The 22,732-nt window shown below is 41.5% G+C and overlaps 1 protein-coding gene across 1 annotated transcript in view; it reads right to left on the bottom strand.

Moving 5' to 3' along the window:
- Positions 1-22,461, bottom strand: part of T265_01372 (hypothetical protein) — a gene marked incomplete at both ends in the record, with an annotated part of 27,647 nt that extends 5,186 nt beyond the window's left edge. The window contains 7 exons of the mRNA XM_009165378.1: positions 876-1,027; positions 7,861-7,983; positions 9,065-9,193; positions 17,490-17,663; positions 17,772-17,945; positions 18,001-18,280; positions 22,272-22,461. Of these exons, the coding sequence (XP_009163642.1) occupies positions 876-1,027; positions 7,861-7,983; positions 9,065-9,193; positions 17,490-17,663; positions 17,772-17,945; positions 18,001-18,171 (923 nt within the window). The remainder of the gene's footprint in view (positions 1-875; positions 1,028-7,860; positions 7,984-9,064; positions 9,194-17,489; positions 17,664-17,771; positions 17,946-18,000; positions 18,281-22,271) is intronic.
- Positions 22,462-22,732: the final 271 nt, after the last annotated feature.

Here is a 22,732-nt window from a genome sequence, read left to right as displayed (position 1 = left end):
ACTTCCAGGATGGGGTCCCCGTGACCCCGTCTGTGCTTGGCTGGATACGTTTCAAGAAATGGCGGCTAATCGATGTCAGTGGCGTTCGTTTGCTTGTTTTGTCCTTCAAAGCAGCCTGAGAAGTGGTCACGAAAACGCATTATCCCTTATACGAAATGTCCTTACAGTGTATCATAAGTCAGAGTAGAATTGGTCAACGGTACACAACCAATCTGAGGATTTCGGTCATGGAAATGAGGGAAATCTGTGGCTGATGGCATATCCTCCTGAGAGCCGAGGTTTTCTTGCGAACACTTCTCTGCCCAAGTACCCATGAAGATTTCCTTTTGAAAGAGCAGTAGTTTGCGTTTGAGTGCATTTCTGGAGAGGTGGCCGAAATGCAGTAATCAGACGAGTCACGGGAGTGCATTTGTCCATGGTACAATTTGTTATTGACGAAATCTGACAACTTTCTCAGAAAGTCTGGTTGGAAGATTTACAAGACAAATAAAACCAAGGGAATCGAGGAATAAACAAGTAAATAGTCTAAAAACACCACCTAGGACATTAAGGGACCGGTCTATATTAGGAATCGGCGCAGTGAGGAAAAAGTCTAGTGAAAATACAGCACAAAAATAGTACTGAGATCAGCCCTACGAAGAGTTAAGTGTAATCTTATCCGTCATTCGTAATTTCGAGTATGATTTTGCCGAAGTGAAGTCATTCACCAAGAAGCACCTTTTCTACATAGTAGTCTCCGTGGAGCTGGATCACTTCAACGAAACTCAGTTCTGATAGAGTTCTGTGTACTAATCTGCTGAAATATAATAATGATAAACAGCTGGATAGGTGTAACGGTAACACAGTAGCTCGGTTAAACTCGACAAATGCCTTACCACACGACTTGTGCTTGAACGTCCTCCTCAGTGGGGAACACTTGGCTACTTGTGTCACTGTGCAAAGTGGAGTTTGAATCCGATGAAACCCTGAGTGACACAATAGTGAATGTGTCTTTATCGAGCGTACTCTCTGTCCTTTTCCACATGGTCTGCAGCGATAAGCAATACAAGAAGTGATGGGAAACGAGTCTGCAATGCACGTTACCACCTCCAGTAAGATGGATGGATTTCCCTAAGTTGGTTGGTTATTGAAAGAATGTGCACATACCGGTTAAAGTCCTACACAATGGCAAATTTTCGCATACAGAACGTTAGATAAATCTCCATTATGCTGTGTAGGAGTGTAGCTAGCTGGATTTACTCATTTACAGCTGAAGGATGTACCTCGCTACGTCCTTTTCTATCCAGGGGGTTTAACAAAGCAAGAAGAAGAAGAAACACCTTAGCCGAGTAAGGTGCCTTTTTGGCCGAGTGCTTGAATTAGATTCAGGGTTAAACAGGTCAGACGTAATAGTTCTGGACACAATCGTATCGACACGAAAGGTCATGACAGCATTGGGCGAGACAAACATATAAAGGGTCACATACAGCGTAACACAGTCAGACTGTGGAAACAAGATTTGTTCATGACTTGTTTGCACATGTCCTAGGGTAACGGTGGTACTATTGATGGGGAGGCGCGCGAGTAGTATGTGTTGTTCGTAGAATTTCGCTTTGCGTCTTTTGAAAAGGGGAGATCTGTTTCGGAATTTTGTAACATTTGCTTGGATTTGACGGACGGATGAGTGGAGTCAATGAATCTCTAGGAAAGTTCAAGAAGACGCGTTCGGGAGTTTTTGTAAATAAGATGCAAATTAGAGTTTTGCTTCCCTGTTCANGTCTGTAGCCGTCAGTTGGCATTTCCTAATAAATAAGTCCGCGGCGAAGGCCTTCCTCCTTTTCACTAGTAGGGTAATACGAGACCCGCTGATCACCGAGGAGTCACCAAAGTTTATCGGTTGGTAAGGTAAAGGTAACAGGCGATGGAGGATGACATATCTAGCATCTCTTAAGACAAATTCCTAAGATTACGTAAAATGCTCTTTCGTCTCAAATTCCGCTCCCAGTCAGAATCCAACCTAGTTGAGTCCAGAAACATAGCTGCTTTCTCGCGTACTTATATGCATGCAACTACTGAGGGTATCGTAACCGACCGAGACCTTCTACTTTTAATTTGCACGTCAATGATCATAGTTTCCTCTGGACTCATTATGTCATTCATTCACGTAAGCCCATACTGGGAACTGTGGGGTGGCTGTTCGGAACGACAGACTTGATTCCAATGACCGACTTCGGGAATCCGAGCTGGGAATGTCATAACCCCGTAAATTCAGGTCCCCTGTTGAACTTGACCATCTGTATTCATGGACGAGCATGATTCAACACATCTAATCATGAGATAAAACTGGTCACCTTTCCACGCTTTGCTCAAATGAGATATAACCTGCCACTGTCTAAACCCTATATGTGTGAGTACCTTGAGGTTTCTGTCTCCTGGTTACTTAGGGCATTAGGACGCGAAGTGCGAAAGGTACTGGCATTTCAGTCAAAAGTTTAAAAATAAATCAAGAAATTATCAGCGAGTCGTGGCTGTTTCATTCATTGGGGGACTTCTGTGTATGCGTTCGGTGTTGTTCGGTGCTTTGAGGAATACTTCCACGAGGTCAAAATGTAAGCAAAAGTCACCCAAAATCCCTTTAATCGTGCATGATATCAGACGTTTAGTACTGTTAAACCGGGGACAGATCACGGAGGAATGGAATATCAAGATTTAGCCACGAGGGGAGGAGTGCAACTATTATTAACAACATCAATGTCGACATCATCACCATCAACAGAAGAAGAGCCGCGTACTTGTCGTACACTGGTTCTAGCTGCCACAGTTTCGTTCACCGATGATTTGTGGAGGTGGAGTACGTAGCTGCGCATTGGAGGTTGTGGCTGATATAATTGATGCTTAAATAAAAGGTGGTTCGTGGACTTGAAATTGGAGAGCCTGGGAGGGGACCTATGTACTAAAGGCAATAGCTTAGACACACGAGCGCCACCGAGGACGCGACTGGACCATGTCTAACAGTGTCTCTAATAATTAGTATGTCCCGTCTCTCAGTCCCTATTTAGGGAGACGGCAAAGAGCAGCGCAAATGAGTTTGCTGGTAATGGCAAACATACTACGCTGCCAAGTCATCTTTTGCCTCCTTGTCTCGTTTCCAGCATTCACATGGTTGTGCGCACAGGGTCCTTCGTGGAAATTAGTTGAGTGGCGTACGAAACACGTGACCAAGCCAGCGCAACCTACGGAGTGTAATCGTTTCATCTATGGTGTGCGAAATATTTCTTCCGAAAGCCATTCGATGTACTTTAACATTACAGATCCGGTGTTTCCGTCAGACTCGGGCATCCGAAGTCATCGATGGTCAAACACAAAGCATTTGGCACCTTCAGCGGCCAGGATTGTGATCAGCACAAAAAATTGAAACGCATCGAAGCGTTGTCAACTCGCCCCTTGACGGATGTGATGTCGTGCCTACCCCACAGGTAATGCAGTTTCACAAAAGCTTTTCCATCCTTTACGATCCGGATGAAAATATCATCTTTCGTGAGACCACCTGGATTGACACAGCTGCCCGGGCAGACAAATTTGTTTTCTACCTCAGTCGGCTCTTCCTAAGTATGAGGTTAAGTTTTAGGCCCACTCAGTATTGCAGCAGCCCTTCACACATTGCAAGTGTGAACCAAAGACCTAGTCGTGATAGAGAATCGTTTAGGTTATTTAATGTTGTTTGTATTGCCACGGTGTCAGATCCAGGAGGAGTCATTTCGAATGCGTAGTCGAGATCCGCGGGCAATTTCTCCGGAAGCACTTCGACATCACAGGTAATGGATAATGGTAGTAAGACTTCCACAATGGCATCAATGACGAAGTTGAAGAACAATGGTGGATGAGGACAGCCCTAGCTGACACCAATTGATGGGGTGAATTCAGGCGATGGCTTCCCGTAGAAATTCACACGTCCGTGATATGGCGTACAGCGCCTTAACGAGGGTCAAGAATTTATGCGGGACACCTTTGCTCCACAGACTTCACCGTAGTGCCTGACGGTTCACTGAGTCAACGACAGCCCTCAAGTCAAGGAAAACAGACATTGTTGGGCGCTGAAAACAATATCGCTGTTCCAGAATCTTTTGGTGTGTGAAAATATTATCGATGCATCCTCTTGCAGCACGGATCCCAGCTTGGTTTTCAGAGATTTTTCTCACCATGTGTTCAGTCAAGCTTCGAAGGGTAAGACCAGGGATCAACTTCGATGCCGCAGCTACCGTATTGATGCTGTGGTGGTTTTCGCACAGCACCGCTTACCCTTTTTGAAGATGGGGACAACTGTCGAAATGTTCTACCCTTCAGGCAGTTTCTCTTCCTTCCATATCGCACCAATAAGTTTTGTTAGATAGGTCTTCGGGGATACTCCGTCTTCTTTGAATAGGGCTGGATAGAGACCGTCCAGACTTAGTGCCTTCTCACAGTTCAGTAAGGACATTCCGCACTTTTTTGTTCTTCCTACGGGCGATTCAGGTTTACATTCAATTAGTCCGTTTGTATTATCTCCACAGACTGTGTTGCAGTAGGCCATTTGAACTGTTCTTCGAAGTGGTCGGTTCATCTCTCCAGTAGATGTTTTTGTGAGTGAATTAATGAGCCACCTTTTTCACTTATCTTTTCACCGACCTTTCCTAGGGACAGTCGCTTGTATCAATCGATATAGGGCACAGTTGTTTCTGGTAGCAAGGGTATCCATCTTCCGAGCCTTCGATAACCACCAGAGCTCTTGGTCTCTCCTTTGACTCTTCACTATTTGGCAGTTGGGGGTTTCGCGTACGCCGTCATACTTTTTGCATGCTAGTATGGATTTCCTGGCACTAATCTGGACTAGCGAAACTGACGACATCCAGTGATCTTGTGGTCAAGTCAGTGGAGCCCGACAGACAACGCTGAACGCCACTCGCATAGCTCCTTTCACATTTTGCCTTGCTTCACCCACGTTCTTACTAGTACAGAAATGGCTTACTGTGAAGAGTTGTTGGACTGACTCAGATTGATTCTGTTGAGCTACTCGCATAGCTTCACATTTTGCCTTGCTTCACCCACGTTCTTACTAGTACAGAAATGGCTTACTGTGAAGAGTTGTTGGACTGACTCAGATTGATTCTGTTGAGCTATGACAGTTCTTGGAAGATGGTGTATTTGCATCCTTATAGCTGACTTACGAGAGCCTGGAGAAAACGAAGTCTCAGGTGTGCGGGCACCATGGTGTAATCGGAATCACTTCGTATGCCCTAAAAGGGACGGTAGTCTTGAACTGTAGCTCTCCACAGATGGCCGATAACCACGTGATCCTTCTTGGCGCACCGTTGGTTTGCAGTTGGTGGTTGCCAGGTTGCGCGATGCAAATTATCATGCTGAAAGTTCACGCTGATCATAAATGGCTGATAGTCACGACTAAACTGGATGTGTCCCTCTCCCATATCTCTGCGATCAGCATCGACTCCGAATCAGCCGCCCAAATGTCATTTCGTGGAGCTTAGATGACCGACTTGGACACATATATCGCCCGCAAGGGTTACTATATAAGTGTTTCTTGCTCAACAGATAAGCCCCAATGACGAACGGTAGAGAGTATCCTTCTCAGCGTCAGAACTGCAGTCCGTTGGGACATAAGCTGACACTTTAAACAGGCGAGGATTTTTTATCGAGAGGCACTCAGCCTGACTGTACTGGACAACCGGACGGCTCGAAGATGCCTTTTCACTGGGTTCCAATTCAGGAAAACGCTCTCGGCCCTAGGGCTGAGTGCAGCCCCCAAGCCATATATTGCAAGAGTCATCGGTTCTGGATCATAGGACACATGGAATGAGGAAGGTGAGAGAGTTGAGTTAGTCTATGGAATTCTGAGATGCATAACCACGCGTAGGTCTTGTATGCGTGTTTCAGTGAGCATTGAAATCAAGCACGGACTTTCAAAGCCAGTAGGTAGAAAGAATGTCATGGCTTTAGCAAGGTTTCATTCTGTTTATTGATAATAGGTAGCGGGAAGTTTAAGATTCATCGGTCTGACAGACAAATGACCCAGTTACGTTTACTTGTGTTGTGGGGAGGGGTTAGATAGGGACATCAATGGACATTTGAAACTCAGTCTACTGGGACATACTTTTTTACTGTTCTCAACAAAATGCCCGTTTCAGCAATATCTGTAGCTCTGATGTGCCGCTTGGTTGTTGGCCTGTTGGTCAAACTTAGCAGTTTGATTGCAAGCGTTTCATCACCAATCGAGATGATATCGTCAGTTCGGGATTGAATGGGTAATATCTTCCTCCTCTGGGCATGCTTATGTGGTTTCTAAGCAGCATCTAATAACTGCGAAGCGATTGATTGGTTATTAAGTGCTTTTTAGGAACAATTTTCAGCGCCGTCTGACTACTGGAGTGATGGAAATCATGCTCGCTAACACTAGTCAACGTACGTACATTGATGGGAGCCGAACACGTTCACACTCACATTGTCACATTTGCGCAAAGAAAGTTTGCGAAATGAAAGCAATTGAAGCGACGAGCTGTTGGAAAAGAGTTACGTAAGCGAGACTGTCACATAACCCAACCGATACTCTCCAGGCTTTTGGGCCTTTTCGCAGCTTACCGAAGAATAAATTCGCCCCTGAACGTTTGAATTTCTCAAAAGAATCAGAGGTAAAAACATGTTGAAAAGCCTCACAACTAGGTCATTAACATTGGAAACTCTCAACAGTGAGCACCTCAGGACTGAACTTGGAAATGGAAATCTTTTTGAAGTGGTTCGTGGTAATTGCATTTCTGAGACGGACACGTAGTGGTGTGCTTGTTTTTAACTTATGTAGCGCAGAACTTCAAATGTAGAAGGTTCAAACAGTCGTCATCATCATTCCCAGCTGTATGAACCGAGCACTTGTCGTACAATGGTTGTAGCTGCCATAGTTTCGTTCACCGGTGATGGTTCAAACAGTAGAAAGAAAAGAGAATGAAATGAAAAAGTGAAAATCGAAAAAGTCCCGTCAAGAATAAGGTGCTCCAAACCTTGACAGTAACAAGGGCAAAAAATATGAGCGATTCGGGTGAACTAGATAAAGGTATTGGACTCGCATTATTACTCGAAAGTTTAGTGCGTGCACTTTTGACGCTCGGGGAAGCAGCTGATATATAGGTATATTTTCTTCAGACATCTGAATAATGCGTTTGGGCAGAATGACAGCAAAATAACCTGGATTTGAGAAGTTGACTGAGATACATGGTGGACCTTCTTCCCACATTTGTAAGGTTAACTTTTTTTGGCTCGGAGTCACAGATTACGTCTACGTGCATTCAATAACGAATAGCCTACGTGAATTTTGGCGAGCAAAGTTTGAGTGTAGGTTTTCTTAAGAATTCACAGCTGGAGCGGCAAGTTCTTCCCATTAATCACGAAATCTTTTTGCCCATTTACTTTCTCATTGCCAAACTTAACAAACCGTTGTAGCAGAAGTTATGGTCATTTGCTTAACTGAGGCTATGCTATGCATGTAACGCTGATCCTGGGGGCGGTCGCCACACAGTAAGACAATCAAATAGCAAACAACTACGGGTCAGTCTTGCTTTATAAATAGAATATCTCAGGCTAAGACAACAGTTTTAGTCATTTTTAGTAGTGGAATCAACGAAGTTGATTACCATAAATTTGGAATATGCTCGGACAGGCACGGTACTGACACAGGAGTGAATGACTCTTCCACATCTAATTCATTCACAGGTGTAGGTATCCTGAAAATCCATTTATCTATGCCAACCATTCTTGCTTGTGTACCGTGGGCTATGTTTATAGAGATCTTATGGTCAGTGAGTGTTAGGAATGGCTGTCCGGTATGACACAGTCAGTTACCTGAAATTGCTTTTTGTCGGCTTCGATTTTCACTGGATTCATTTGCACAGATTGTGAAATCAAAGTATTTGTGTGTAGATCATCGAGATGATTTGATTCTTGGTCCTCCAGTGGGCTTGTTGTCTGAAGAAAAAAAGGCCGAGTTGAGAAACACGCTAAACTTTTCATACCACGTCAAGAGTTGGGGTGGACGAATATAAAGCGTCTTTCCGGCCCGTATAATCACTTAACAATGTCCGTGGAGCAGTGGAAAAATACACTGTACTATTCCGATGTATACTATGTCTAGTTGTTTCCTTTCGAAAAAAAATTCGCAGCCAGGGAAAATACATTTCAAAAGTAAACTCCTTTATTTGATTCCTTCTGCCTGTCTGTCATAAAGGAGATGACTTCTTACTGGGCAACGTTAAAATACCACAACCCATTGATTCAAACGAAATCAGTCAGTCACCTACATGCTGAGAGGTTTTTATACACGCCTACTTAATTTCACGGAACATAGAAAACAAGAATGCAGTTAAACATTACCGCAATGTCTGCTACATCTGTGCGTTTCTTATGACTAGATACTTCAACCCATGACCCCTAATTACTCAGTCTGTAGTAGCTTTCACTTCCACTGGTGGCCTGCACTTTACTTTCGATGTATTCAGATGTTCCCGCTATGGTACTTCTGCAGGGCGCGCTCCACCACACATAGCATTCAAGCTTCCAACATCAGATGAGAACTAGAGTGATTTTCAGGAAATGGGGCCACTTGGTTGCGGATCAACTGTTATCAGCTTTCCATTAAATCCGCAGACCACTGACAGCATAGTCAGGATAAGTCTTAGCATGCTACTCTACTTTTCAGGCTGACAAACGAGGGGTAAACTTTCATCAAATAGTTTACGGTCTATAAAACCAGGTTCTAAGGCGCGGAAGCCTTTGACACACTGTGAGCCACCTTTTTCATTAGTATACATTTGCGATTTTATTCTGCGTACTTTTGTGCAATTTTATGGTTCTTCCGAAATAGAAAACGTTTCCTGAGTCTTCTCCTTGTATACATCCAATACATCAACATCGGGACACTGCCCAGCTGGCGGGTCTCCTCTCTAACATCTCAATCCATACCAAGAGTATAAATCAGATTTTGGGTTTCTGGTGAGACGTTTTGCTGGTATTGCTTCAGCTATACATAAGACTAAAATTCTTCACTCACGTCGCCACAATCATGCAGGATAGCTACTGACAGTCTATCGTCTCCATCTGCTTTCATAAGAGCCTCCAAACAATTCGAAACGCCCAAAACTCCTTCGTTGAGTTGAAGTTTGCTGTTCACTTGCTCGACCTGGAAATGAGTGCGGAGAAGAGTAGAAGACTGAGCACTTGTTTAACTCAAACATGAGGTACGAATGCCAGCTATAGTATAAAGGTAATTATGAATGCGAAAGGACATTCGTCTTGAATAATGAGCCCGTCACAGTTTTTCCGATTTCTGAGATTATTAATTACGAAATATGTTTTACATGGTGTAAACGCAGTGTATGCACCATTCTTTCAGTGACCTTTTGTCTAGTTAGACGCATTTCCTATGCGTCCTTTAACAAATGCAAGCATAAATGTAACCTTTAGAGGATCACTGCACGTATAAACCGTCTACCAAGCACCAATGATGAAAAAACGGACAACGACGCTGCACACGTTTATACAGGATTGTAATTGTGTTTGGCTATGCGGATACAGAGGTGGTTGTGAAGAAAAAGAGGAAGATAAAACATTATATCCGTGCAGAAAACAGAAGCCATAGACAACTAGTCCGCACATTTGAAGTCGTGGAAAGAGCATCTGGATTCAAAGACTTACGGGTCTCCCCAATCTTAGAATGACGGTAGAATGACGCTTTAGTTTATCAAGCAGCGTCTAAGTTTTGAATTAAAGACGCGGAACTTACTCATTAAATGTGTTTTTAAGCCAAATAACGGTCATGGAAACTCATTGGACATCGAACAGAATAATGCAGTGCTCATTTCCTAGGCATCTGTCAGAAGGGCAATGATCGTTGCGGAGATAACCCTGGTTGATATCAATCATCCTATCTATCATCTATAAACCATATACCGTTGGTTCCAGCTACTACAGTTTTGATCCCCGGAGAGTGTGGTAAACGCAGCCAAGCCTTGGAGTTGATTGCACATCTGGTTAGTTCGGGAACTGGGTAGCTACGCATTAAAGGTGACAGCTTTGATGAACGAGTGTTATTGATTAGGCACGATTAGGCCAATGTCATAAACCATTGGTGAGTTATGTCCCGGAATCCCCATCTAGGGAGGCGGCAGTTGTCGATCCGACTACGTTTACTGGCTAGTGTTTTTATTCTTCTTTGCCAGGTCATACACTGTTCACCCCCCGGTTGCTTCCACTCAGCACAGAGCTGGGTGAGTAGAGTTCTGTGATGCAGTCAGTCTTCTGACTGTCCTAATCAGCGTAACCAATGAAGCTTGAGTAATTCATCAATTGCAGGAGGTCCCTATTGCTAAGGCCATCTGGCGTACCTCAGCATTGCTAATCCGATGTTCCAGTCAAACCCAACCAGTGCTCCGGAGACACTGACGGTAAGTTACTGACATTTTTCATTTGTCTTCTGTAAGTAGGCGCCACATCTCTGATCTATGGAGCAGAATGGATCACACTACAGCAATGTAAACTCTGCCCTTGACAAACAAACTCATGTCTCGCCGGTGACATGTGGAGCAGGTTGGCAAAAGCTCTCCTAACCTTCCCGATTCGAGAAGGAATCTCATATCCAGCCAGTTAACTGGAGCTTATACAACTGCTTAGGTAAGTGAATTCATCTATCACGTCGATTGACTCGTCTGTAAGCATGAGGTTTGGGTTCGATCCAACCCAGTCTTGTAACAACGCTTTGTAGGTGTGGAGCGCGCGCCAACCCGTATGGCAGAGTTACCCAGGTTATTCAAATATCAGAAAGCTTCATTACCAATTTGCGGATACTACAATGTAGGTCTTTTGCGGAGACGGCTACTTAGGGACGACGAATGCTGTAAGTGTTGGGGCAAAGCACCTGCCCACTATTAAGTTAAAACTTTGCACAATAATTCTCATCAAGTCACAATGAAAGAATTCAGTCAATTGTTTACTCCAGTGTGTTGATTCTGTAGAGCTCTGACCTGAAGAGTTGAACAGTGCTATGAAGAAAATTCCTCTAAGTACTGAAAAGCTAATCCTAACGATTAATAGCGAGACCCATGATGGGAATGAATTCTTTTATTATCGAGCAAGACTTCGTTTTGCTTGGATGATTTGGACCTTATACGGCTTGATTCATTCACTGAACAAAATTGAGTCAAGGTTGCAAACGAAGCAGTCAAGGTTTGCTTCTGTATTAATTACCAAAGGGTGTTCCCAGTATATGGCATGCGCGTCTTCCAAATTTTCAATCGCAAACAACTGGTTCCCTCGAGAAGTTTCTTAGATTGTCAGGTTACCGGTAAAAAGGGACTATTGTATGCATTGAGTCAAGAATCCCTTCGGATAATTTCTTGCCTAGAAATCTCCCACAGAGTAGTCTTTGTAGAAATTACGTGCACTGTCCGATTTTAAAGCTGAAGCACTGTAGTTCGTGACTTGGGGAGAAACTTATCCAGGACACTTTGAGTATACTGAGTGAAATATGTTTTATGCACAAGAATGGCCACCAGAGAAAGAAGAAATACCAGAAGGAGGTTGTATTGCATTTCTGAGTTCCCACTTAATCTGTGCCTTATTTTTGTGGCCGTGGAACACCTGGTCGTTCATTATTGTTTTCCACCTACCAAGGCCCTTAGAAAAGATGATTCCTAGAGCACCATCAGAGTTTCCTTTGTTGGCACGGTTGCTTTCGTGCTCTCACAGGCCCAGCTACTTAGTAAGACCGAGCTGCCTGCACTGTTCCTACAAAAAAGTGACTTTGAGTAAATGGATTAGAGAGTGCCTCGTTCACGGTTAAAAGCCATACGTAATGTAACAAAAAAACAAATAGCAGTTGCAACGCACAGCTTACTTCGCCAGACACACGATCGCTCATTTCCTCAGCAGTTGAGCAAGTCTTTTGATGAACATTCTCCTCTACTTCAGTTTTCAGCTGTAAAGTGCCAATGGCACTCGGTTGGTTGTATACCGGCGTTCTTTGAACAGAGAGCTTTGCCTGTTTTATGCGACGGTGAATCGAATGAAGTCGGATTTTCAAGGAAGCAAAAATAAATCTCAAAAATGGGATGCGTATTTTTTCAAACAAGCAAAGACATTTCATAATTTTGCTGAAGACTCTTCGACAACCCGTTGAGCCCCCCATAAAAGCTAGTGAAATGTAGATAGTGTATTTGTTGAAATCAGTCCGATTTGGTTTAAAGTAGAACATCGTGAACTATGCATATCCGATGAGCCCCAAGGAGGGAGAAACCGATCGTGGGCCGTCGAAGACTTTCAGAAAACTTGTGAGTACTTTTTTCATGAAAATATACAGCGATATCTCGAAAACAGTACCAACTAAAACGTGAGACATCCTTTGTTTGACACATTCAGCTGAAGGTTATCTTAAACGGTAGAATCAATAAAATCTCCCGTGAGAACTAAATTGGTATGCAAATGAGTCGAAAAACAGACTGTTCGTTTGGAAAAGAGATATGATCCAGCTTGTTTACTCTGAGGCGAACGGATGTTTAGTGTAAATGATATGAAGTAAATCATCCGTGATTTTTCATGAGGGCATAAAAATCTGGCAGTCAACAGGATGTTACACAACTATTTTACCGTTCGTTTCCCTGCGACCATAGGACAGAGATATCAGGGCACTGTATCGAGCGTTGATGCTATGGCTATGACAACCTGGACAGCAGTAGTCAATTGTTCGGTTCTGTCGCACCACTTTCCACATCATTAGTACAATCGTCATCATCATCATCATCAACACAACCTATTGAAATCAGAGTTTCGTCTGCTTCCCTCGCTGTATGGCTTGACTGTTTGGCTTGACCTCCTCATTTTTATGACTGTATTGTATTGTAATCAGTTGGCTGACTAGCCACACTGGACAATATTCATGTAAGTTAGGTTGTTTGGTGAACGCACGGAAGGTCCGTTGTTTTTCACGCTGATTTACTTACGTGCGATCTTTGAAAATTATAGGAAAACTTTCCACGTGAACAGTCGTATGTATATTACGCAAAAGCTGAGACCACCGTATTAAACAAAAACCAAATAGATGATTTTTTTCATCCAATTTAATTTTTGGCTAGAAAGGTCAGATGTGATCCCAGCATACCGAATACAATTCATTGGTCTCTGATTGTTGAGATTTTGTCGGCGGTTTATTACATCCAGAGATCTCTAGGCTCGGTCCCAAAGTGGAGTTATTACACTTCTTTGGCTCTGATAGGTGAAAATCCGAGGGAGGTCCTTCCGACTGAAGCAGGAAAATTAGATCATGGCTAGTAGTTTAACTTAAAAAATGAGCAAACAAAGTGAGATGAACTGGGGTAAATCAGGCAGCCAACCAAGCAGGAAGGAACAGGGAGACAAGCCTAGAACAGCTCCTTAACATCCCTTCATCTTGCACTAAAATTCAAGCTTGTTGTAAACTCCTGCATGGCATCACTTAGCCACATTTCTCTTTCCATCCTAAATCTAGGTTAAGGGCGTATCGCTGTTCGAAACGTTCTTGTATAGTGAATGGCAAATGAGCGGATACGAGCGCCTCTTATCTGCATGTTATGCACACTGGATTGGCGACAAAAAGTCGGATTTTTGCGAAGGCCTTACAAAGGAACGGGTACATGAAGTCTGTGATTGAATATAATTGACACCTTGACTGGTCCGGAAAGCTACCATTATTGAGACAATTTCAAACATACACGTCAGACTGTGAAATGTCCGGAGCCGTGGTACTGTAGTATTTCAGTGATATTATACAGCTTCCCATGGAAAAGCTCCAAACCCGGGTATACTGCAGGTGGTCTGTAAATAACAGATTACAGTTTTATATTGAGCTTTAAGTCTTAGAATGCTCAGTCAAAATCGTTTATGCGCTCGTAACCCCACTTGTTTAGAAGAAAACTCAATGCTTTCGTTATTTCTTGCCTGGTCCCACATATGTTCCGCTTAATCCAACTGATCCTAGGAAAAGGATAGGAGACATACATAAGCATCATCAAAAGGCAGCTTATATGCACAGAAAAGTGTCCCCGAACAGAAGCCAAAACGTTTGGTGAATAAACTCAAGAGCTACACATAATTTGAGTCAATATCAAACCGATGAGATTTATCTAGGTGTTTCTAAACTTTCAATAAAATAATCCGGATTGGGATAACCTGCTTGCACAACAGTTCTGTGTACGGGCTATCTTTTAAAAGATGAAACTATAGATATCAAGCCCAGGCAAGTAAGTTTCAGCACAAGCCATGCTATGTGAGGTCTTGTTCAGTTCAAGGAGTTAAAACATTTAGGGTGTGTAGCACATGACACTTTGCTAGATTGCTAAGTGCGTAGGAAACTTTAATTTGCGGTGAAAGTTTTATAAAATGTTTGATAACAACCCACTCCCAAAAACTGACCTATGTTGCGACTTTAGGCTCTGTAGGCAACAAGTTCACTTCGTCAGAAGCTGTTTAACGTATTTTCTATACTTTCATATTCATCATTATGATGGTCATTTACGTGTGTGAAATTGAAGTTCTCAAATCTCTGTCGCACTTACAAAAAGAGAAAGTTTATTTAACTTTCAGGATTTCTCTGGTCATTGCAAGAAGGTTTTGAAAAGCCCTGTGTTCAAGAATAATGCAGAATAGTCTCCCATGCATAGTACATAATTTGAAATAGAACTGGCTCTCAGTTAAGTAGCTGTTAGAAGCTAATTTGAAAAGGAAATTTGACCATAATACGCTGATAAAAATGTAACAAAGTCTATTTAAACCAAAATCAAATAGACAGTATGGTTTGGTTTCTCTTCAGAGGGTAGTTACCACAAAGCTCGAGGGAAGCACGAGGATTGAGAGTCTAGGCAAGCCTAAATAGGAGCATTAAAAAGCTGGATCAGGTCCGAATCCAGCAGAGAATATCGTGTGCTGAGGAGAGGCAAACGTCGGAGAATTCAATTCCACAGAGCGCGAATTAGTCTAACAGCATGATCCTTGCTGGCTGGAAGATCCCATTCGGATGCAAACCGTGTAAGAAACACCTTATGTAACAAAAATTATATAAAGCCATGTCGCGTCATACTGTATTACATTATTTTATATTATGCTATATTATCAAATATGCAATATATACTATAGAGCAGAATTATTTTGTATTGTTTAACTGAATATGACTCCTAGGTTTATGTTAGAAAGGTTGTCTTAAGACTCTTCTTCAGTTTTTTGTTCGTCCTTTCTGGTTGAATATTCTCACTACTGAATGAAACGAATAGTCCCGATCCTCGTTATCGAGGCTTCTTTGTCCACTTGTTTTTCCAAGGAAACCGGGCAGACTTTTCACTAGCTATCAAATTACTCTAAATAAACCTGGCACCGCTGTCCACGCTAGGCATAGACAAGAGTTTTCACAATTGTTCTAAACGTTACTCTGATAATTGTTGCCTGACCTTACATCTGTCTATGTCCCACACTTATAGCGTCCCAGAAAACAGCAGTAAGCCTTCATAACGTTTTCACGGACAATACACCACGTAATTGTTTGCCGCCCAACAAGAAGCTGCGGGAGTACAAAAGCTCGTTCAGGCTAAAAGTAAATCATTTATCTGTACTCAACACAACTGGTATTCAACAAACCATCGATTAGAACCAGAAAATGGCAGAAAAATTTGCTGCAATAAAGAAATTCAGTCTGATTAAGTGTTGATAATGAGAAGAAATAGTCAAGCAATGTAGTAGGTCCAACGTAGTACAAGGCAAATTCCAGAATCTATAGTTTTGTCCTTAGCCTTGTGTTTGGAACACTGATCATTTGAGGGTAACTAAGGTGAACATGATTCGAATATTTTGGATTTCATTTGCCCTCTATTTTGTGCAGCCAAACTAACGTAGCTGAGAAGTATCATTGGGAAAGTGAGACGTGAATTTCCCGCGAAGTTTTATCCATATTCAGCTCCATAAACATTCTTCGTTTGCAAGGGGAAATAAGCTGGGAGAAAATGATTTTTTGGTTTTCTGGATTTAGCTCGGTCTCTTCGTGGGCGGGGAATTTGATGAAAATATGTCTACTATTAGAATGTGTGAGACCGAGCTATTTTTCCGGTTTTATCCCTAACGCTATAAGTCTGCAGGTTTATTTATTTATGCCCAAAATTTCAAGTAATTTTATTTTTATATTGGTCCTTTTGTAAAAATATTAGAAAATAAAATGCGGTCCACCACACTGATGGGAAGTATTGAGGAATAAGGTGTAGTGGTAACTTGGATCGTGGCAATTTTCTTTGATGTTGCTAATTCTTTGACATTAGTACTGGTGTAACATCTTTTATTTTACTTCAGCTGGGAATGATCGGTAAAGCTATATACATGGTTGCGGATAGGGAGACAGACAGCTATCTTCTTCGCACACTTTTGCGTGGGAGAGGTTATACTCAGGAGCACTACAAGCTATACTGTCCCCAAAGTCCGATGGAGTCAATAAACACCCATATAACCCTAGGGGTTATAGTCTAAGCGTTGGACTCTCTATGGAGGCAAAAATTTAAAGATTCATAAGCCTGCTGTACAAATCATAAGGTTGCTGAGAACTCTTTGACAATCCACGACTCTTTCTGTCCTTCTTGGGGCCATAATTTAGGTGCAGTCTTCTACTTTTTGTCAATCCTGTGTTCTACGTAAACCCAAATTACATAAAATTCGACTTATACACTTACCTGCACACCGATTTGGTCCTGACGAGAGGCTCACCTGAAGTCCAACCAAATATGCTGACGCAAGAAGGGCAAAACCGTCCGAGGATTATTAAGGAGGTTTCAGCAATCTTATGAGTACTGCTCTACTTGTGTACAATACATCGCAATATATCAAACGTCGTGAAATGAAAAAAAAATAAGGTGGCCTGATTCAGCGCGCTCAGTTGCTTAATGACACCAAAAACTAGAGATTATGCGGAGTTCTGAGTAGACCGCCCTTCAAAAAACCGGGCTGTGATGCAGACGAGCGCATAGGTAAAACTTCAATTCATTTTTCTTATAAGATTAGTTCACAAATGAGTTTATTGGTAAACTCCAGGATTAACTCAAGCAACCGAGGTTACTTAACAGGTGCGGATGTTCTGGCCACTGTTTCACTAGATGTATAAGTACAGAATCTGTTTCATAAAAACACTGGTATTCGGAAGGAACTGGGGCGAGGAAAATTACTTCTCAGCGTTAAAACACCATTGGATATCTATACACCAGATCGGGTAAAAATAAATCCTTGTAATAACGTTGCGCTTCCGGGGCAAATCCATGTAAACTATATAAAACACAAAAACGCAATCCGCGCATAGCGAAAATATAAATAACCAAAACAAAACATAACAATAACCTTCCAAAACTAAGGCATATAAAGTACTTTTCAAGTTTTCTGAGACTATCCTCTTTTCCAACAGTGTGTCACAACGCTGAACTTACCACCGGTTTTATCTGAGCATCCTGCCTAATAACGGCCGCTGAGTAGTTGACAGAGTTCTCTTTTTGATCAATAGATGTTTGACGTGCTACTGTACACGAAGCAAGCAAAGTGGACTCCGCCAAAGTGATAAGCAAACTTCCTCTACGTTTGTCCACATTTTCTGGAGAGTGAACCTTAAATATTTGGATGTGGATAATGTAGTTACTAAGGCATATAAAGTATTTTTCAAGTTTTCTGAGACTATCCTCTTTTCCAACAGTGTGTCACAACGCTGAACTTACCACCGGTTTTATCTGAGCATCCTGCCTAATAACGGCCGCTGAGTAGTTGACAGAGTTCTCTTTTTGATCAATAGATGTTTGACGTGCTACTGTACACGAAGCAAGCAAAGTGGACTCCGCCAAAGTGATAAGCAAACTTCCTCTACGTTTGTCCACATTTTCTGGAGAGTGAACCTTAAATATTTGGATATGGATAATGTAGTTGCAAACTAAGTGGTTTTCAACTCACCCTGGTTGTAGGATGCTTTGTTTTTCCTTGTGAAGTCACCAGTCTGGATTTCTGACTGGTATATTGTTTTGCAAATATATCAAAAATAGAATTCCGCCGTGAACCATCTCCGTTACGCAACACGCTGCTAATGTATGTTGGGTGTCTCGATTTTGACGATGTTGATGCCATTTCCTTCACACTGGACTGTCTGTGCAAAAGCAAATCTTGATTGCAAGAGAAGGGAGCTTCCGTCAAGTGATCGAATGATGTTGTCTCCCACGTTCCGCTGGGAACAGTACTACGGTGAACGAAAACAAGAAAATGAACTGAATTCTACAAAAGGAACGTGTATTGTTAAGATCCTGATGTGTTAAAAACCTCTGGGTTTGATTTTAGTTGCGTTTGTCTAGGAACGTTTCATTTAGAGTATTACACCATGATCATGTGTGCTAAAGCCAGAAATTTGGTTATGTGTTACTGTTTCACTAAACACGTTAAAATCTTTATCAAGTGCACTCAGCTTTTGCTATAAAAATTTGATGCATTTGGTCGAAATCTCTTAAAGTAAACTTCTCCTAATTCACCATGTATTTATGTGGCTCTCGCTACTTTGCTATACCTTTTGCCAGGTGATTTTGCGTATGAGTTTGTTAGAACGATGTGTAAAGTATACTTACAATAATCTCACAGTACACAGAAGATTTGATTTTATGCTTTGCCTATGGAGACCAATAAAGTGCCTCTTTGCTGATTTATCATAAAAATGCTTGAGGTAATTTATTCCGGGCCTAAGGCTGTGCATTTATCTAGATTTTGCGGATGCGTTGCTTTTGTTTATTACACCACCTCTGAATACCTATAGAGCAAATTTAGTTTTTCGTTTCAAATATATTTTTAATGCAATACGCATAAACAAACATACTGTCTGTGGAACTTGAAATTAATTAACTTATGAATGTGCCTGGATTTGGGTATATAAATCAACCCATATTTGCCTTTATGCTCATAGAAGAAATAGGATTATTCCATCACGTTGAACTTTCTCTTACAGGGATGTGAATATAACTGGGTTCCTGAGAGATTATAAAATATTCCTGATAAAACATTCTACGAAATCCCGAAGATCATTCATGCAACTAAGGGAAATCTAACTACGCACATCTAATTTTAATAAAATTATATTCCGCCATTTCACCAGGTAAGGCTCTTCATCTGTAGTACTTGAGCTTTAAACCTTTGATCAAAGTAATTTCCAAGTTTTCATTTATGAGTTGAAAACAACACTAAATATCTTCTTCATATATCACATTTAGCGTCGTCAAAAGACACAAAGTTTAATCTTAAGGATCACATGGATCTGGTGCACAATCACAATCAATTTGCTCCAATCTATTCTCCTTCAACCAAGCAAACTTTGTAACCAACATTTTAAAAATGTGTTATTCTGGAAGTATATGAACTATTCGATCAATTGCGTCAATCACTGATCCAGTTCTTCCGAGAAAATCTTCAGATATGATATGATGATATGAGCCTTTGCACTGAGATAACGGATTTGGATAAATTGCTGCGACGCAACATGCACAAATTAGAAGAACTTAACCAACGTTAGAGTTCCTAAGCAGAAATCTCTGTTTTCAAGCAAAATATGTAGTTGTGTACATTCCTTCAAATTTGCAAAACCGAATTTTGTTAGTATCGCCAGATTAACTAGCCATTAGATAACCCACTAAATGCAAAGCGCATGACCCACATGTCCCAAACTTCCGCAGGAAACTAAGCGATTTGCATCTTGCCAGTTAATTGAACGCACAGTATTTTTTTGTAAACTCTATAGTTTTCCCAGATAAAATATCCTTTACCACCAAGTCACTTGAGGGAGTCTGGTTACTGTCCTAAAAATTTTACAAAAAAGATATCATTTAAAAACATCGTTAGACCTTTTGGATTTCCATAAAGGCCGTCATGGAAGGCTTGAACATCAAAAATCTGCGTACCATAGATTCCAGCAAGGCTTTTTAACCACCTGTTATCCAACAAGAAGAAAAAGCGCACCCAAAAGCAATTACCAAAACAAACGGCATGCACGTTTGGCTTCCAAAATGCAACAAACCGCCATAAAAGATTAGCTTAGTGTTAAAAATTCATATTTCAATTTGCATAACAAGGACAATAACTATTAAAATTCGTGAGTTATGGAGAATTTAAAATAAGGAAAAGAGGGCGCATAAGACTCTCTCATCAGAAACATTGTGCAATTATTTGCCTCCAAACAAGCAAGTGGATAAGGTGGAAAAACCTAAAAACAAAAATACCGGTGGCTTGAAATTATCAGGCTGGAAAGCTTCAAGCATTGAGAATAGTGTAATTCTCATCCAAAAGGCCCAACACGTTGGTCAATACCAAAACGTTGCCCAAAAGTAAACGTGGTAGCTGTCACCATTAAGGGTCTAGATGCAAACTATCTTGACGGACTTCTACGATAGCAGAGTTCCTGATAAAAATAAACGCGGTGATTTCTGTGCACACATCGCATCACTGAAAATGCAGGTACATTGCCTTCAAGTTCATTAAAATACGCCTATTGCTTGGCCCAATGTGCTGAAAGGAGAAGCACTTTTCTAATAATATTCGGTTTGTTGAGAATTGCTTTTCTTATGTTTTGGCTTGCTCGTCAGTACTCTCAATTCGCCGGATCTATGGAGGATATAAATCAGCACTTTTAGTAGCCGGAAACATTTGTTAGGAGGATGATGGAGCAAAATCCGCTTTTTATAAAAGAAATCAAAAGAATCATGACATATGCAAACCCAAAAACAAGCGTCAAAAACAACTGAAGTTACGAATTGCTGTGCCCATAATGAGCGATCAGTTGATGGTAATGCCAAACGATGCGTGCTAGAAAAGTATATGATAAACCTTCGCGATAAAAGTTCAACCAAAGTTCGATACAGGCGGTCGATCTCGTGTGAATTTTTACACAACACAGTATGTTGACGTACTCTCCTACAAGTAGGGGCTTTTTCTCTTATCAAGTGCTTTAAATGTCTTAGACAAGTTGCGACCGTCATTTGGCCTCACACACAAACTATGCTGCAGACATTTGCTCTGTATTTTAGTTAGAATGCTTTGCAGATATCATGTACTTCATGCTACGAAAAATTGTCTTACCATCCAATGGATATGACCCAGTCTTATGTTTATGGCGAGAAGCTTCATTTAGGTCAGGCAGTGGCCATTTTTAGTGAGCCACTGTTATTTATGCTGACATTCACGTTGATGGTCTAATCACTAAGGCTGTAAGGTTGATTTTACCGGTAATCAATAGTACAACCCATGAAAACTTATATGGGACTAGGAAGCTAGCTAAAACCGCTGAAAAGCATTACATTCATTCTAGTGTTTATGAAGTATTATATCATCAATAAGTCAACATGTGCACTATGTAGGACAAACCAAGAAATTCCATTCCGTGTTGCATAGACAAAATAACGTATTCTCATGACAGTATTTTCATGAAGAATTTGAGAGGTAGAGCCAGTAGACGTCAAAACTAGCTATTTCAGCCGAAATTTGTGACGACTAGCATCCTTGTACACTGAAAAATATGGACACTAATATACAAACGCGGAATTGCACAGAGGGTCAAAGCTTTGAGTCGGGAATCAAAGCTTACAAGCAAGACTCACTAAAAAAGACACTGTAAAATGAAAACTTGCTGGACAATGTTACTGATAAGCACTATGCTTCCTACACTAAAAAGCCTTCACATTTTTGGTGACAATATTATTAATTGTCCAACACTGAATAAAAGCAGTATTAAAACCTGGTAAGAAACGAGTATCTGTATGTTCTTTTCAGCGACCCAAGCTGACGTTACTCGCCGAGTCTTTCGCCACCAGCGCTTCTTGTAAGCAATCTCAGTGATAGCAGTTATCCTTGCCCTGAAGAATGTGCTGGTGCCACCGAACATTTATAGTGGAGTCCCAAAAATGTTGCAGTCTCTGCTACTTTCTACATAGGGATTACAGAAAACAAAGGCAACTAATTCAATTGAAAACTCAAGACGGACGTTTTGCGTTCGAGATAAACTATATGCGCAGGTTGTAGATACTTTTACCTATGGTGAGAAAGCTTGTCGCTGAAACTGCCTGCAAACTAAAATAACAATAATCCATTCCAATATACTTTACCCTTAAGTCAAAAGAAATTTCGGAAATTAGGTATATGCATTAGGCGAAACACTTCCTGAATGCGTGCAACTCGCATGCTATTGTGATGGAACTGACCGGTGATACCAACGTTTCTCCTCTCGCCCGCTCCAGGGGGGATAGAAATCAAATTGTTCCTCGGTCTTCTGAGAAACGCATGTACTCACGTCATCTTGTCAATGAAGTAAGTTCAGGATTTTCCTACCGCTTATGCAGGTTTCCTGTGCTATATCCTCCATACGCAAATCAGTCGATGTATCAAATCCACCTATATTATGAAGCTGGAGTATTTCGCACTGTATGAACTGACCTGTGGTGCCAAGAATTGATCTCTGGTGTTCGCAATTGCCTCTCTAAACACATTCGTCAATATCGAATCGTGTAGGACAAGATAGTTACAAAAGTTGACAATGTACGCTTTTGAATTGAAATGTTACTTCTTGCAATCTTCTTTTTACGCTTCTCAACTGCAGCCGCCTTTTTAAGATCATTTGGTAGCACCAACTTATACATGATTGCCAATTAATGAAATGACCCCA

The sequence above is a fragment of the Opisthorchis viverrini genome, assembly GCF_000715545.1.
Source record: "Opisthorchis viverrini unplaced genomic scaffold opera_v5_14, whole genome shotgun sequence".
Taxonomy (NCBI): domain Eukaryota; kingdom Metazoa; phylum Platyhelminthes; class Trematoda; order Opisthorchiida; family Opisthorchiidae; genus Opisthorchis; species Opisthorchis viverrini.
Note: the sequence above shows the minus strand (reverse complement) of the source record. Positions and strands in the feature narration are given on the sequence as shown.